The sequence below is a fragment of the Tamandua tetradactyla genome, chromosome 6 (genome assembly GCF_023851605.1).
Source record: "Tamandua tetradactyla isolate mTamTet1 chromosome 6, mTamTet1.pri, whole genome shotgun sequence".
Taxonomy (NCBI): Eukaryota; Metazoa; Chordata; class Mammalia; order Pilosa; family Myrmecophagidae; genus Tamandua; species Tamandua tetradactyla.
Window position 1 is genome coordinate 68386584 of NC_135332.1, and position 18289 is coordinate 68404872.

The 18289-nt window shown below is 40.1% G+C and overlaps 1 protein-coding gene across 1 annotated transcript in view; it reads left to right on the top strand.

Moving 5' to 3' along the window:
* Positions 1 to 5293: 5293 nt before the first annotated feature.
* The window catches only part of LOC143686104 (uncharacterized), a 165366-nt gene continuing 152370 nt past the window's right edge, over positions 5294 to 18289 (top strand). The window contains exons 1-2 of the mRNA XM_077163132.1: positions 5294 to 5370; positions 16611 to 16652. Of these exons, the coding sequence (XP_077019247.1) occupies positions 16621 to 16652 (32 nt within the window). The 5' untranslated portion in view covers positions 5294 to 5370; positions 16611 to 16620. The remainder of the gene's footprint in view (positions 5371 to 16610; positions 16653 to 18289) is intronic.

Here is an 18289-nt window from a genome sequence, read left to right on the forward strand (position 1 = left end):
TTTTACTTTGGAATACTTTCAAACTTACAAGATACTTACAAAAATACTTCATCCCCCATAAAGAGAACTCTGATATACCCAAGTCCTCCCAGGAACCCAGATTGATCAGTTTTATATTTGTCCTATCATTCTATATATCCATCTATTATCTGTGTATTTATCTATTTCCTAAATATTTGAGTATGTGTTCTGAATATCATCCTCCTTGAATGTCTAATACTGCCATATACATTTCCTAAGAACAAGGATATTCATTTATGCAACCTCGAGTGCAATTATCAAGTTCAAGAAATTTAGCAATGATATAAAGCTTACAGTCTATATTCCAATTTTTTATCTGTCTGAGAAAGTTTCAGGCCCTTCTCAAGAGGGCTAGCTGGAGGAAGAGCAGGCTTCATCAAACGCCTATCTTAGTTTGCATGAGCTGCTACAACAAATACCACACAATGAATTGACTTGAACAACAAGCATTCATTGGCTTATGGTTTTGAGGCTAGAAAAGTCCAAAATCAAGCTGTTGGCAAGACCATGCCTTATGTCAAATTGGTGATACTCTGGTGTTGCCTTGCCACAACCCTTGGGGTTCTTTGGCTTGCGTCTCTGCCTCCCATCACATGGCAAACTCTCTCTCTCTGTCTCCTTGTGTCTGTTCTTCCAGTTTCTGTTGACATCTATCTCCTCCTTGTGGCCTCCTCTGGTTTGGATTAAGGTCCACCCTGCTTCAGTTGGCTACAACTTAACTAAAAATAACATCTTCAAAAGGTCCTGTTTACTACTGGTTCACATCTACGGGGACAGATGAAGAGCACGTTCATATTGAAGTACGTAATTCAGTCTACCACACAAGCCCATAACCAGCTGCAGCTGGGAATCTGTCAGCTCTTCAGAGATGTATCCGTGAACCCAAAAAGAACACTAGGAGACAAAGAGGCTGTGTTAAACACCTGCTACCGCCAGAGGAAACTGACAGCAGGTTAACCTGTGCCAGTCAAGAAAGAGCTTTCTGTGTGCATTATTTTTTCTTCCTCCCCCTGTTTCAAGCTTGGAGGAGCTGAAGATAGCCTGGTGGGAGGAAGGAGGGAAGAGAGTAGAGAAAAGTCCACCAAGCCCCCTCCTCCCACTGTCTAAAACTTTATGCCTGTAAAAGGCTCAAGTTGGGAAAGGGAAAAGATTTATCCTTAAATGATATTCAGAATTTTGATTATTACTCAGAACTGGACATTTTAATTACTGAGACTAGGGCTGTGTTTTGTGAAGAGAGATAACTTGAAGGTTTTCCCATAGCTTAAAGTGATCAGACAAGTGACTTGAATTGCCTTAGGGGCCACCCGTGGAAAGAAGAACTGGCTTCATAGAATGAGTTCAAATGGGAAGTTGGTGGGGGGACAGAGATTGAGTTGTTTTGCTGTATTGATTGTTTTGGGATCCTGGAAGCCTGCTTTTTTAGCTTCCTGAATGGGAGCTGAAGAGCTGGGGGCAGGGAGAATAGAATTAAGCTTACCCAAAATTCGGATTCAGGGTGCACAGTTGTGTTGATATTTTTGGAGGGCATGGGGGTGGGCAGCAGAGACCAGGCTGTAGGGGAATAGCAGAGCCTTGAGAGCCAATTCTCCAGAAGGGAACAAAGCCTCCTTACAGGGACTGAGTCCTCCAACCTCCTAGCCTATTGCTGAAGACAATAGTGGTTCTTGGCCCGTGAGGCTCTCAGTGGTGTGTGGGCACTCACACCAGCTCTTGAGAGCCAGTTGTGCACGTCTCCTTCCAACTCTTTGCCAGTGGAAATATTTACACCACAGCAATTAGCAAATGCTACACATCAGGGTTTTTTTTTTTTTTTAATATTGTTTATTGGCATACACTGCTTAAAATGGACTGAAGTCACATGCCTTGGAGAAAAGGTCCTGCTTGTGTGAATTGAGAGACATCACAGAATATTCTGTGGCAAAAGTAGCCCTACTGTGAGTCTACCTCTCTGGGCATAGGGTAAAAGCATCGTCCTCATTCCTGGGGTGCCAGGTAGTGATCCCACCACTGAGAACGATGGGCGAGTGTGACCAGCCTTCCTGGTGGAGTCTGGGGTTCAGGAGACACCAGAGCGGGTGGGGCAGAAAGGGGGGACGCAGGAACAGTGACGATGTTAGCCTGGACTTGTCATGGGATCAAGTGAGGGTCACTGTGGAGGCTCTCAGGGGGAAGCATTTCTAAGGGGCCAGAATTCTCATGTGGTGAGAATTAGCACTCAGGAGTTCAGGTGTTGATGTTAATGCTCCCTGCCTCTTACCCACAAACTGATGAGCCTGGGGGATACTGGGCTGTTGTAATAAGATCTCCAAAGCAGCTAAGCCAGCATCCGGTGCGTAGACACTGAGCAAAGCTGTTTTCTTTGTTGCCACGTCTTTTCTCACCATTCGTCCAATAACTACAAGTTTTTAAGGTAAACATTAAAAAGAAGGAAGAGACAAATATTGCCTTCATTCACTGGGATTGCCCCGTAAGTAGATATGTTTCCTGTGGGCTCAGTTTAAAGGTAAATTTCTAACAGCCCTGTGTGTATCCCTAGCTCCTTGCTGGGGTGTGTCACATACTGTAGGGAATCAAAACGTATTTGTTCAATGTGATTGACATAGATTCTGGAATAGGTTAACAACCCAACAGGTACACTCAAGTTGAGTCTGTCCTGGCTGGAGAAATCACAGAATTCCAGAGAGACTCTAACTTCCGGTCCAGTGCCACCTTCCATTGCCTGTACACCCCCGCCCCACCTCACACCAGCCTCTGCTTTGGCATGTCTGATGGTAGAGAACACACCGTAGGGGAGGCAGTCTATTTCACCATTGGGCTGTGCTCCACAGGCAATTTAAACCCCTTAAAAGAGAGGTTTAAATCATGTCCTTGTATCTGTCAACCTAAGACAGAGACATAATTGGTCTGAATCCTGCTTGTTCTTTGTAAAATACATTTTAGGAAGATTCAGGCAACTGATTTCAAGAAAATCTGATATGGAGATTTGACCAAGTGTTCAATAAGCTAAACTATAACTATGAATTAATAAAGGGTGCATTTTAATAAAGAAGGATGGCTATGAAAGGAAATATATTTCAGGCACTTATTGAGGTACAACGGCAAGGAGTAACATATCTTAAGAAAATGCCAGACTTGTCTTCTGGCCTGCAAGGGGAAGGGCTTAGACCCAGACCTACAGCCCAGCAGAGTGGTCCAAGAGCTCCTTACCCTGCCATAGGCATGGAGAGGAAGTCCAGCAGGGTAGGGGCTGGGGGGACGCAAAAGAAGGAATTAGCCTGGCATCAATGAGGGGAAAGAACAGAGAGCAGAGGGCAGCTGTGAAGATTGCAGGGGGGATGCTTTCTTTGTAAACTGAGGCAGACAACTGGCACCAGGGGGTCCATAGGAAGTAAGTGGCTCTTTGTCAAGTGCCCGCAAGGACCAGACTGCCCCACAGAGAGACGGGAAAGCCAGGGCATCGCCTCAGTGAACAAGGTAAGGGTCCATATGGGATGTCCAGGGAACGAAGCAGAAGTCCTGGGACACAGAGGTTTGCTTTGGGGTTCAAGGGACATGACACTCCCCTCCTAAAACCAGTGTGGTCCTGGAAACTAGGGGATGGTAAATCACACAGTTGTTAGGGAGGTGTCCCCAACAGGGAGGAAAAGTGGGCTAGAAACCTGGCAGTCTGGCATAGATTTATCCTACCTTCTGGCCTTCCTAAGTATGTCTTCTCAAAGAGGAGGATAGAGTGTTTTCAGACTTGTTTTGAGTGCTAGAATACTTCCAAGCGACCTAAGTCATTGGCTCGATATGTCTTTGTTGTTTACAGAGCGCAAGGGAAATGTTTAAAATAATGTAATGTATTTTTTCTTTCAAGAAGCACACGCTAATTTAGTGATAAATAAGACAAATGAAGAAACACATGTTTAAGGAAGAAAATTTTTTGTATTTGAATAGCAGGCACACACATACATGCAGGACTTCTTATGGTGTGTCCAGTTTGAGTATGTATACCCTACTTTATTCAATCACCATTACTTAATAAGCATTTGTAATGCAGTATGAAAACAGAATTTACATTGGCTGCATAACAATCCAATGTTTCAATGTATGGATGTATCACAAATAGTTAACTAGATATTTAATAATTTCTGATGATTAAGTAGTCTTTACTTAAATAATTAATTACTTAATTATTTCCCCCCCACTTTGGGGGTCATGTAGAATTCTTTTTCAGTTCGCTGGTATTATCTTATTGTGATTGGTGGGATTATTTCTGTAGGACTCTGTCTGAAATAGAAATGACTAACCCAGAGACATATTTTTCATGCCCTTGATCCATATTCTCAAATAGTTTTCCAGAAACTGTATCAATTTATGTTAAATTTTTTTATGGAATTGAATGCGACTATTTAAAACACTCAGTCTCTTTAGCAGGTAGAACATGGTATATTATTGTTTTAGTTTGCATTTCTTTGCTACTAGGGAGAATGATTACTTTTCTTATTAGTGCAACCACCAATATTAAAAATAAGTAAACAAACTAATTTATTTGGGGCAGACTATATTTTAGCAGGATGTAAGCTTGAGGCCATTGAGTACAAGAAATGATAGTGGGTTCTCTCTGGACACAGCACCACTTCCTCTGTGGTAACTTAAGCATTTGGAATAACATGACAAATAAGATGCTATTTCTCTAAACAAGACACGCACTCTTCCTTGAACTTGGCAAATGCCTGGTGATCAAGTTGGAAAGGGGCTGAGTGCAGCACCCTCCCATCTTCTTCCCTCTCCCACTTCCTCACCACCACCAGCCCCAACCCTAGTTTTAGATCTTAATCTATTTCATTTTACAGATGCTAAGATGGTTCTAGTTCTTCCCCCCCACATCTGGTTACATTACTGTTTCCAAAGCTGGCGTGCATCTGACCAGCATCTGTCAGCTCTGTTTAGTCTTTAATTGCTCTGGGAGCATTTGGAGGAAAAGCCTGCTTTGGTATCCACATACTCACGTGAACACGGCGCAAACCGGTCGCAGGCTGCAGCACATTTGGACAGAGTGGTTAACGTTGATTCCTTATTCATTGCTGAGCTTGAGTCATCATGGAAGGAGCGTCCAGCTGACGGCCGTCTTTGGTCTTGTTCAGCCAGCTGTCCCTCTGGAGGAGCGCCTGGTGCCTGGCCGGGCAAGGCCACCCCTCCCCCGAGGTCATTGGTTTGCTTTATGATGCAAACACCATCTTGTTTTATATTGACTGCCCTGTGACTGGACTGTGGCACATAAAACAAAAGCAAAATTTGTAACACCTCCAGGTGCAAAGGCATTGGAAGAGATCTGAATACAACACCGGGGAGACCACAGCTGTAAGTCAACAAAATTAGCTTTGATGCCCAGAGGGTGGAAAATAGTGATTTTCCCTAGAGACGTGTGTGTGTGTGTCTGTGTGTGTGTGTGTGTGTGTACTGATCTTGTTTAACTCTCTCCAACCCTCAAATAAATGATCCAGACAAACAGGCATTATGAAATCTTAACATTGGCAGATGACACAGTTCTGCAGAAAGTTCCTTGCCATGCAAGTGGGGATTAGCTGCAGGAAGAGCTCTGGAGGTTAATGGGCAGGAACATGGCAGAAGCGTTTCAATGTTATGAAGTATCTGCTGATGAGCTAAGGCAAAGCAATAATCTATTATGAGCTTAAAATGGGCACTTGGGTATTGGTTATGACTAGAGAAAGAAGTCTGGCAGTACTAGGCTACAGGCTTAGGAATAATCTTGTATTTGCTGACAAAAATATTGCATAGCACATGAATGAGTATTGGTCACACAGTGAAATATCTTATTCTAACCTTGTCCAGATGACCCAAGCTTCCATGGTAGTTTTATTTGCTCCATTTCAGCAAGGACCTTATCATCAAAAGCTTACACAGCTATTTCTTTGAATGTCAGAAACAGGTCTGTAGAGGTGCCTATGACCATTTCTAGATCCCTGTACTTCTGGATCTCCCCAACCAGCAGGGCAGTAAGACAAGGTTTCTACCACTGGGGCAGAGCTGGCCTTCTCTCTCATTGATTCCTATTGACTGGACGGTCTCCTTGTCCTAGCTCTTTCCCACTCCCATGCCTAGATTTGTCTAAGGAGCAGGGGGAGGTAAACACCATAGCTAAGAAATACCACTGTAGACTTTTTTTTTTTTTTTTTTAATTAACGGAAAAAAAGAAATTAACCCAACATTTAGAGATCATACCATTCTACATATGCAATCATTAATTCTTAACATCATCACATAGATGCATGATCATCATTTCTTAGTACATATGCATTGGTTTAGAAGAACTAGCAACATAACCGAAAAAGATATAGAATGTTAATATAGAGAAAAAAATAAAAGTAACAATAGTAAAATCAAAACAAAACAAAACAAAACAAAACAAAAACCTATAGCTCAGATGCAGCTTCATTCAGTGTTTTAACATGATTTCTTTACAATTAGGTATTATTGTGCTGTCCATTTTTGAGTTTTTGTATCTAGTCCTGTTACACCGTCTGTATCCCTTCAACTCCAATTGGCCATTATCTTACCCTGTTTCTACCTCCTGCTGGACTCTGTTATCAAGGACATATTCCAAATTTATTCTCGAATGTCTGTTCACATCAGTGGGACCATACAGTATTTGTCCTTTAGTTTTTGGCTAGACTCACTCAGCATAATGTTCTCTAGGTCCATCCATGTTTTTACATGCTTCATAAGTTTATCCTGTCTTAAAGCTGCATAGTATTCCATCGTATGTATATACCACAGTTTGTTTAGCCACTCTTCTGTTGATGGAGATTTTGGCTGTTTCCATCTCTTTGCAATTGTAAATAACGCTGCTATAAACATTGGTGTGCAAATGTCCGTTTGTGTCTTTGCCCTTAAGTCCTTTGAGTAGATTCCCAGCAATGGTATTGCTGGGTCGTATGGCAATTCTATATTCAGCTTTTTGAGGAACCGCAAAACTGCCTTCCACAGTGGTTGCACCATTTGACATTCCCACCAACAGTGGATAAGTGTGCCTCTTTCTCCGCATCCTCTCCAGCACCTGTCATTTTCTGTTTTGTTGATAATGGCCATTCTGGTGGGTGTGAGATGATATCTCATTGTGGTTTTGATTTGCATTTCTCTAATGGCCAGGGACATTGAGCATCTCTTCATGTGCCTTTTGGCCATTTGTATTTCCTCTTCTGAGAGGTGTCTGTTCAAGTCTTTTTCCCATTTTGTAATTGGGTTGGCTGTCTTTTTGTTGTTGAGATGAACAATCTCTTTATAAATTCTGGATACTAGACCTTTATCTGATATATCATTTCCAAATATTGTCTCCCATTGTGAAGGCTGTCTTTCTACTTTCTACTTTTTTGATGCACAAAAGTGTTTAATTTTGAGGAGTTCCCATTTATTTATTTCCTTCTTCAGTGCTCTTGCTTTAGGTGTAAGGTCCATAAAACCGCCTCCAATTGTAAGATTCATAAGATATCTCCCTACATTTTCCTCTAACTGTTTTATGGTCTTAGACCTAATGTTTAGATCTTTGATCCATTTTGAGTTAACTTTTGTATAGGGTGTGAGAGATGGGTCTTCTTTCATTCTTTTGCACATGGATATCCAGTTCTCTAGGCACCATTTATTGAAGAGACTGCTCTGTCCCAGGTGAGTTGGCTTGACTGCCTTATCAAAGATCAAATGTCCATAGATGAGAGGGTCTATATCTGAGCACTCTATTCGATTCCATTGGTCGATATATCTATCTTTATGCCAATACCATGCTGTTTTGTCCACTGTGGCTTCATAATATGCCTTAAAGTCAGGCAGCGCGAGACCTCCAGCTTCGTTTTTTTTCCTCAAGATGTTTTTAGCAATTCGGGGCACCCTGCCCTTCCAGATAAATTTGCTTATTGGTTTTTCTATTTCTGAAAAATAAGTTGTTGGGATTTTGATTGGTATTGCATTGAATCTGTAAATCAATTTAGGTAGGATTGACATCTTAACTATATTTAGTCTTCCAATCCATGAACACGGTATGCCCTTCCATCTATTTAGGTCTTCTGTGATTTCTTTTAGCAGTTTTTTTTAGTTTTCTTTATATAGTTTTTTTTGTCTCTTTAGTTAAATTTATTCCTAGGTATTTTATTCTTTTAGTTGCAATTGTAAATGGGATTCGTTTCTTGATTTCCCCCTCAGCTTGTTCATTACTAGTGTATAGAAATGCTACAGATTTTTGAATGTTGATCTTGTAACCTGCTACTTTGCTGTACTCATTTATTAGCTCTAGTAGTTTTGTTGTGGATTTTTCCGGGTTTTCGACGTATGGTATCATATCGTCTGCAAACAGTGATAGTTTTACTTCTTCCTTTCCAATTTTGATGCCTTGTATTTCTTTTTCTTGTCTAATTGCTCTGGCTAGAACCTCCAACACAATGTTGAATAATAGTGGTGATAGTGGACATCCTTGTCTTGTTCCTGATCTTAGGGGGAAAGTTTTCAATTTTTCCCCATTGAGGATGATATTAGCTGTGGGTTTTTCATATATTCCCTCTATCACTTTAAGGAAGTTCCCTTGTATTCCTATCTTTTGAAGTGTTTTCAACAGGAAAGGATGTTGAATCTTGTCGAATGCCTTCTCTGCATCAATTGAGATGATCATGTGATTTTTCTGCTTTGATTTGTTGATATGGTGTATTACATTAATTGATTTTCTTATGTTGAACCATCCTTGCATACCTGGGATGAATCCTACTTGGTCATGATGTATAATTCTTTTAATGTGCTGTTGGATACGATTTGCTAGAATTTTATTGAGGATTTTTGCATCTGTATTCATTAGAGAGATTGGTCTGTAGTTTTCTTTTTTTGTAATATCTTCGCCTGGTTTTGGTATGAGGGTGATGTTGGCTTCATAGAATGAATTAGGCAGTTTTCCCTCCACTTCGATTTTTTTGAAGAGTTTGAGGAGAATTGGTACTAATTCTTTCTGGAACGTTTGGTAGAATTCACATGTGAAGCCATCTGGTCCTGGACTTTTCTTTTTAGGAAGCTTTTGAATGACTAATTCAATTTCTTTACTTGTGATTGGTTTGTTGAGGTCATCTATGTCTTCTTGAGTCAAAGTTGGTTGTTCATGTCTTTCCAGGAACCCGTCCATTTCATCTAAATTGTTGTATTTATTAGCGTAAAGTTGTTCATAGTATCCTGTTATTACCTCCTTTATTTCTGTGAGGTCAGTAGTTATGCCTCCTCTTTCATTTCTGATTTTATTTATTTGCATCCTCTCTCTTCTTCTTTTTGTCAATCTTGATAGGGGCCCATCAATCTTATTGATTTTCTCATAGAACCAACTTCTGGTCTTATTGATTTTCTCTACTGTTTTCATATTTTCAATTTCATTTATTTCTGCTCTGATCTTTGTTATTTCTTTCCTTTTGCTTGCTTTGGGATTAGTTTGCTGTTCTTTCTCCAGTTCTTCCAATTGAACAGTTAATTCCTGCATTTTTGCCTTTTCTTCTTTTCTGATATAGGCATTTAGGGCAATAAATTTCCCTCTTAGCACTGCCTTTGCTGCATCCCATAAGTTTTGATATGTTGTGTTTTCATTTTCATTTGCCTCGAGGTATTTACTAATTTCTCTTGCAATTTCTTCTTTGACCCACTCGTTGTTTAAGAGTGTGTTGTTGAGCCTCCAGGTATTTGTGAATTTTCTGGCATTCCGCCTATTATTGATTTCCAACTTCATTCCTTTATGATCCGAGAAAGTGTTGTGTATGATTTCAATCTTTTTAAATTTGTTAAGACTTGCTTTGTGACCCAGCATATGGTCTATCTTTGAGAATGATCCATGAGCACTTGAGAAAAAGGTGTATCCTGCTGTTGTGGGATGTAATGTCCTATAAATGTCTGTTAAGTCTAGCTCCTTTATAGTAATATTCAGATTCTCTATTTCTTTATTGATCCTCTGTCTAGATGTTCTGTCCATTGACGAGAGTGGGGAATTGAAGTCTCCAACTATTATGGTATTTGTGTCTATTTCCCTTTTCAGTGTTTGCAGTGTATTCCTCACGTATTTTGGGGCATTCTGGTTTGGTGCATAAATATTTATGATTGTTATGTCTTCTTGTTTAATTGTTCCTTTTATTAGTATATAGTGTCCTTCTTTGTCTCTTTTAACTGTTTTACCTTTGAAGTCTAACTTGTTGGATATTAGTATAGCCACTCCTGCTATTTTCTGGTTGTTATTTGCATGAAATATCTTTTCCCAACCTTTCACTTTCAACCTATGTTTATCTTTGGGTCTAAGATGTGTTTCCTGTAGACAGCATATAGAAGGATCCTGTTTTTTAATCCATTCTGCCAATCTATGTCTTTTGATTGGGGAATTCAGTCCATTAACATTTAGTGTTATTACTGTTTGGATAATATTTTCCTCTGCCATTTTGCCTTTTGTATTATATATATCATATCTGACTTTCCTTCTTTCTACACTCTTCTCCATACCTCTCTCTTCTGTCTTTTCGTTTCTGACTCTAGTGCTCCCTTTAGTATTTCTTGCAGAGCTGGTCTCTTGGTCACAAATTCTCTCAGTGACTTTTTGTCTGAGAATGTTTTAATTTCTCCCTCATTTTTGAAGGACAATTTTGCTGGATATAGGAGTCTTGGTTGGCAGTTTTTCTCTTTTAGTAATTTAAATATATCATCCCACTGTCTTCTAGCCTCCATGGTTTCTGCTGAGAAATCTACACATAGTCTTATTGGGTTTCCCTTGTATGTGATGGATTGTTTTTCTCTTGCTGCTTTCAAGATCCTCTCTTTCTCTTTGACCTCTGACATTCTAACTAGTAAGTGTCTTGGAGAACGCCTATTTGGGTCTAATCTCTTTGGGGTGCGCTGCACTTCTTGGATCTGTAATTTTAGGTCTTTCATAAGAGTTGGGAAATTTTCAGTGAAAATTTCTTCCATTACTTTTTCTCCTCCTTTTCCCTTCTCTTCTCCTTCTGGGACACCCACAACACGTATATTTGTGCGGTTCATATTGTCCTTGAGTTCCCTGATACCCTGTTCAAATTTTTCCATTCTTTTCCCGATAGTTTCTGTTTGTTTTTGGAATTCAGATGTTCCATCCTCCAAATCACTAATTCTATCTTCTGTCTCTTTGAATCTATCATTGTAGGTATCCATTGTTTTTTCTATCTTTTCTACTTTGTCCTTCACTTCCATAAGTTCTGTGATTTGTTTTTTCAGTTTTTCTATTTCTTCTTTATGTTCAGCCCATGTCTTCTTCATGTCCTCCCTCAATTTATCGATTTCGTTTTTGAAGAGGTTTTCCATTTCTGTTCGTATATTTAGCATTAGTTGTCTCAGCTCCTGTATCTCATTTGAACTATTGGTTTGTTCCTTTGACTGGGCCATGTTTTCGATTATTTGAGCGTGATCTGTTATCTTCTGTTGGCGTCTGCGCATTTAGACAGATTTCCCTGGGTATTGGATCCAAAAGTTTGGAAGATTTTTCTGTGAAATCTCTGGGTTCTGTTTTTCTTATCCTGCCCAGTAGGTGGCGCTCGTGGCACACGTTTGTCTGCGGGTCCCACCAGTAAAAGGTGCTGTGGGACCTTAAACTTTGGAAAACTCTCGCCATCTGGGGGGTTCGCTAGCCGAAGCGGCTTGAGCCGGCCCGGGGTCCGAACGCAGGGAGGGTTGCTGGTCGCCGCAGCCCAGGAAAGAGCCCATCCGAATTTCCTAGTCGGCCCGGGGCGACAAGCGTGGCGGGAGGGCGCCAGCGGCAGTGGCCCGCCCGAGAGAGTGCACGTTCCCCGGGAGTCACGGGTTTAGAAGGGGCCTCCCCCACCCGTCACCGTTCTCCACAGCCTGGGGATTTCCGATCCAATTCTCTCAGTTGGTCCGGGGGGCTGCGCGTGGTGTGGGCGCCAGCCGCCTTGGTTTCAGGGGACCGCCTCTCCAATTCTCCCAGCCGGCCCAGGAAGGGGGAAGGGAGTAACTCCGGCCGCTTGCCACCCCGCCCGGTGAGGCCCGCGCGCCTCGGCGATCTCACCCGAGCTGCTTCTCTCAGCCAGCCAGCCGTTCCAGGATGGGGTACACTGTCTTTTTTATCTCTGTTGTGGCTTTGGGCGCTTTCTGTATCGTTTCTACTCCCCTAGTAGCTGACCTGGAGAAGAAACTAAGATCTGCGCGTCTTACTAAGCCGCCATCTTCCAGGAAGTCAGTATCTGGTTATCCCACTGTAGACTCTTGCTGGTTGCCTTCCCACGTCCATTGCCTCTTCCTCCCTTCCTATCATATTTTAAAGCCATCTGACTTTGAGTGGGATTGATCTCACATCCAATTAAGTGGACCCTAATTGGCTTAATACAATTCCCTCATTCTGTTGCCCTGACTACTCTGCTTGAGTCAATGATGAGCATTTCATTTCAGGTCAAGGAGCTGAGTGGAGATATTTGAGAGGGACTTTCGGGAAAGAAATTTCCATTTTTTCCAAAAGAGCTGAAACTGGCTGTTCTCTACATAAAAGAGGAGGCAGCCTTTGGGGAGAGCTGACATTGTAAAGGCAAAAAGGAAAGGGAGAGAGAGATTAAAAACTGGAATCTAGGTAGCATCAGTGAGCTGCTGGATCAAGCCAGACCTGAAGACTGTACACCCCTAAATTTTTAAATTATTAGGTTAAATTATATTTACTAGCCAATATCTGGCTATATTCAATGATCAGACTAACAATTTCATTTGGTTTAGCCTAATATATAAGCCGTACAAACATTGGGGCAGGGGGCAGTTTGAGATCAGACTACTAATCTTGTGTGTTCATAAACTCCTCTTGTTGTGTCTGGATCATACCAACAGCTACAGAGCTGAGCTCCCCAACCTCAGCCTACTCCCTCTCTAGTTCATCCTACATATTACCACTGTATTAATTTTACTTCAGCATTGCTTTGTCCACTTTTATGCTTAAAAACCAACAAGCGTTCTCTAGTGCTCTCCAAATCAAGGAAAATGGATTTGCCTGGCTGTGAATGCCTTTTTCCAACAAGCTTTTCTAATCTTATTTTCCACCTCTCTTAAATATAAGAACCCTCTACTCCACTTCAGCTGGTCTAAGCTTTATCCTGACCACCGCCTATACTTCATTCTACTATTAGCATCTCATGACTGTTCTTTCTATCAGAACATCCTTCTCTCTCTTTCTCTCTCTGTCTCCCTCCCTCCTTCCTTTCCTCCCTCCCTCCCTCTTTTTCTTTCTCTGTCTGTCTTCCTCTTTCTACAGGTGTACACCTAGTTAAAGCCATCTTGGGGCACCTAAATTTTAACCAGATCCCACTCGCTCATCAGTTCCTCTGCTTCTTGAAACCTGTATCATGCAATTCATAATTGATTGCATTTTGATTGCTTCTCACCTATTCACTCTGCATCTTAACAATTGCCTGGCCCATGCAATATAATGCATGCTTCATAAATTCCATAACTAGCACAGTTCTGTAACAGGAACAGGGGTTTAATTGGTCAGTGATTGACATTTTTCAGAATTAAACATTTAGGCCCTTTAGCTTAGCACTGAATAAAAATTAGGTGAGAGAACCAGTGGATGAGGGTTTATCCAAGCTGATCTTCTGAACTCTTTCTTTCTGCATATTTCCTAGCAAAACTTCAGCCAGCAAGTCCATTTATCTGACATCACTCTAACTCTAACACAGTCTCCCATGTTCAAGCAAACATATGGGTTTTAGCCCAGACAATGAGAGGGAAATACTGATACCCAAACACAAGTGCAGCTAAAGAATCAGGGGGGCCCTTTGGAGGATTGCAGCAACTAAACCGTGCTTGAATTTCTTGAGTTGTGAAGAGAGAGCTAAACCAAATTCTCTTTGCTGTTTGACTTCAGTTTCGTGCATACTAACCAAATGCAATTTCTCAGTGCGGAGGGAAGTTCCCCTGATTCCCAGCAGACATCTTAAGAAACTGACCACAGCTCACAAACCCATATGAGGAGCGAAGTGTAAACGAACCCAGAAACACTAAGATCATGTTTTTCTTAAAATAAACAAGCATAACAAATTTAAGGAAAGAGCTCTCCGGGGCAAACCACAGTTGAATTTTAGCAGATCTGAAAACACTTGAAAAACAGTGGAAGATGTTTTGCTAATCCCAAGACATTTGCAAAATAGTTCAACATTTTTGTGGGCTCCTGGTTCTTCTACTCCCCCCAAGTACACACCTGTCTACCTACAGACAAATGCCCAGTTGGTCAACACAAGGAAACTCACCAAGGAGGCATTAGGGTGGGTAGCTTTTATGAGTGCTAGGTGGACAATTCACCCGGCAACAACTGCCTTCTTTCTGGCCCTCATCCTGCACATGTTATTTGTCCTTTTCAAACATCAGCAACAACTCCAAGCAGATATTTTTCTGTCTTAACTCAAAATTCTCAAAAGAAGGAAATGCTAATTAATGCATCCCTTGGTAATTTATTCTAATATTTTATAAACCTCTTTATAAGCTGCCAGAAGTTTTCCTCCTATTTCAAAATCTCTATGGCTAGAATCTAATTCCATTTGCTTTGCTTTTATTCCTTATTATAACTCTTTGAATATTTTCTCAGCGAAGTTCTTTTTGGGAATTAAATAACCATACGTATTTTTCTCCCTGCTCTAATTTTCTAACACTGTCATCATTTTTTGAGTTCACTCTATTTTCTCTTCTCTAAGGGCTTCCTATGCGACTGAAAGCAAGTTTAGCTGTTAGGCACTGACACCCATTTGGGGGGATTTCTGGATGATAATTACCAATGTAACTCTTTGAGCTCACCTTTCCTCCACCGCTTGGGAGAAATCCTAAAACAATATAGTTTCTACTGCCATCCTTAGTATAATTCAGTTAAAGCAATCTTATTAATAGAAGCATGTGACAGTCGATTGGATATTGGTTTAACAAAAATACAGGCAATTCAGGAAAATAAGACAACTGAAAAGCTCACATTTTATTCGGCAGTTTTTTTTTCATAGTTCCCAGATCTCATTGTAAAAAATGTGTGTGGGGGTGGGGGGTGGAGGGGTGGCAGGATAAAGAAATGGGGACACATCAAATTAAATGGAGACTTAACACTGAAGGTGCACGTTTTAGTTTCCTAGCTGCTAAAACAAATACTACACAGTAGGTTGGCTTAAAAAAACACAGGAATTAATCGGCTCAAAGTTTTGGGGCTAAAAGTCCAAACTCCAGGCATCAGCAAGGCGATGCTTTCACTCAGGAGATGGTGACATCCTGAGGCTGGCTGCCAGCTATCCTCAGTCCTTGGCTTTTCTGTCACATGGTGATGCACATGACGGCCACTTCTTTCTCTTCTGGATTCCCTTGACTTCCAGCTCCTGGTTGTTTCCTATGGGGTCCCCTCCACAAAGCCTCTAGTAATAGGGTTAAGACCTAACAGATTCTCTTGGCCACACCTGAACTACAAATAACGTCATCAAAAGATCCTATTTACGGTGCATCCAGACTCACAGGAATGGATGAAGATAATGGGGGTGAGGATTCAATCTTGGAAGATAATTTCTTGCTTATTGCTAACCTTCATAAATAAAATGAACAGAATATTACACTGGAAAGCTTTTAATTTTAAGCACTGAAAATGAACTATTTTCTGTAACGTACATGAGTCTATACTCTGGGAATTGAATCCGGGTCTCTGGCATGGCAGGCAAGAATTCCGCCTCTGAGCCACCGGTGCAACGCCCTTTACTTTTTTTTGATTGTTGTTCTTCTAATTTATAAAAGTTACACATTCATGTTGGGGGGAACAGAAGAAGCAAAAAGTAAAAAAATTAAGCTTGCCCATAATTCTACCAATTAAAATTGTTGTATAACTATCTAGTACTTTCTTTTTCTCTCTACCGCTCTTTCTCACTCTCCGTTTTTCTTTCTTTTTCTTTTTTTTTTAACTAAAAATGGAAGTCAAACTGAACACGCTGCTTTGTATTTCACTTTCTTCCATCATAGGAGTTATTTTTAAGAGGACAACGTTTCAATGCAATTTTATTGAGAGATATTCATATACCGTATTTTCATCCAAAGTATACAATCAGTGGCTCGCAGTATCATCATATATTGTGCATTCATCACCACAATCAACTTTAGAACATTTTCATTATGCCAAAAAAATAAAAATAAAAATAAAAGATAACACCTAATACATCCCAAACCCCTTATCCCCCTGTCATAGTTGGTTCAGGTATCAACTTGGCCAGGTGGTTGATACCCCATTGTCCTGTTGCTGTGGACTTAAATTATCATACGTGAAATTCATCTATGGCTGATCACATCTGCAGTCAGCTAGGGGGAGTGCTTTCCACATTGAGTTTAATTTAATTTAATTTATTTCTCTGGAGGCTTAAAAGAGAGAGGTCAAGGCGGGACATGGTGGCTCAGTGGCAGAGTTCTTGCCGGCCATGCTGGAGACCTGGGTTCACGTCTCAGTACTGCCCATGTAAAAAAAAAGAGAGAGAGAGAGAGGTCAGAAGGGAACTCAACACAGCACAGCCCAAGCAGCTCAACATACCTTATTTTTGTTTTTGCAGCTCAGCCCAGATGTTTGGAGATGCAGAAAGGAATCGCCCCAGGTAAGACCGTTGGAATCTAGAAGCCAGGAGAGAAGGTCAGCCTTCTCATGTGACAGAGAAACTCAGATGAAAGCTAGCTGCCTTTCTTCTGCAGAACTATACATTTTTATCTAAATAAATCCCCTCAATAAGAGCCAATCGTTCTCGGGTATGTTGCATTCTGGCAGCTTTAGCAAGCTAAAACATGTGCCTTATAAATTATTATTTGTTTTTATTTTTTTACTCATCTGCAAATCCATTGGATAAAGGGAGTGTTTGTCACAAAGGTTTCACAATTTTTGATGACTGAATTATAAGACTATATCATAATTTCTGTAAGATTTTTTTTTCTCCTATACAATTGATTTAGTAAACAAATATCCTGGATCTAAACCTTTATATCCTGCCAATATCTTTCTTTGCATGACTAGAACTGGAATTGCAGGGTCAAAGGAAATGCAAAATTGTCTGACTTTTGGACATGGATTGCCTAACTGCCTTTTTAATACATTTTTCACATTTACCATTGAGGTATAAATATTTCTGAGATGATGTCTGGATACTTTAAATAAAAACTCAAATTGATGGGTACAAAGTAATATCTCATTGTTTTATTTGAGTTTGTTTGTTTATTAATGGAATTTGATATCTTTTCATATGAAAATATTTCCATTTAAATCCATGTTCTTTGCCTATTTATCAATAGTGAAATATATTTAAAAATAACTTGTAAGATGATTTTATATAGAAATTATAGCAACTCTACTTTCTCTCATTTGTTGATGTATTCATTTCAATTTTTAATTTTTTTGCATGACAATATTAATTAAACTACAGAGAATACTATTAACTCAAGTACAATACTCTCAACGAAACTACCTATTCATTTTCTGGCCTAATCTTTATTTGGAGATGTTTGTTGATGCTATTTTCAATGTTTTTTTTCAGTTTTTCTATCTCTTTAGTCAATTTCAGTAATTTATATTTTTATAGAAAGTCATTCATTTTATTCAGACTTCAAAATAATTAGAATAAAGGATTTTTTGCATATTTTAAATTGAGGGAAAATTCACACAACATAAAATTTACCACTTTAAAGTGTACAATTTAGTAACATTTTGTACTTTCACAGTGTTGTGCAATTATCACCTCTATCTAATTACAAAACATTTTCATCATCCCAAAAGGAAACCCTGTACCCATTAAACAGGCATTCCCCATGTCTCCCTCCCTGCAAGCCCTGGCAAGCATTATTCTGTACTTTCTAACCTTATGAATGCACTTGTTCTAGATATTTCTTATAAGTGGAACCACACAACATGTGACAGTTTGTGTCTGGCTTCTTTTACTCAGCATGTTATCAAGGCTCATCCATGTTGTAGCATCCATCAGAACTTTGTTCCTTTTTATGGTTGACTAATATTCCATTGTATGGATATACCACATCTTGTTTGTCTATCATCTGTTGATGGACATTTGAGTTATTTCTATCTTTGACTATTCTGAATAGTGTTGTTATGAACATTTGTGTCCAAGTAGCATAGAATTTCAACAGCAGTTTATAAAAATATTTTCAGTCTCTTCCGTATCTGTGGAACACCCCTTTACTTAATTCTGATAGTGACATTTATTTACTTGGTGTTTGTATCTTCTTAGTA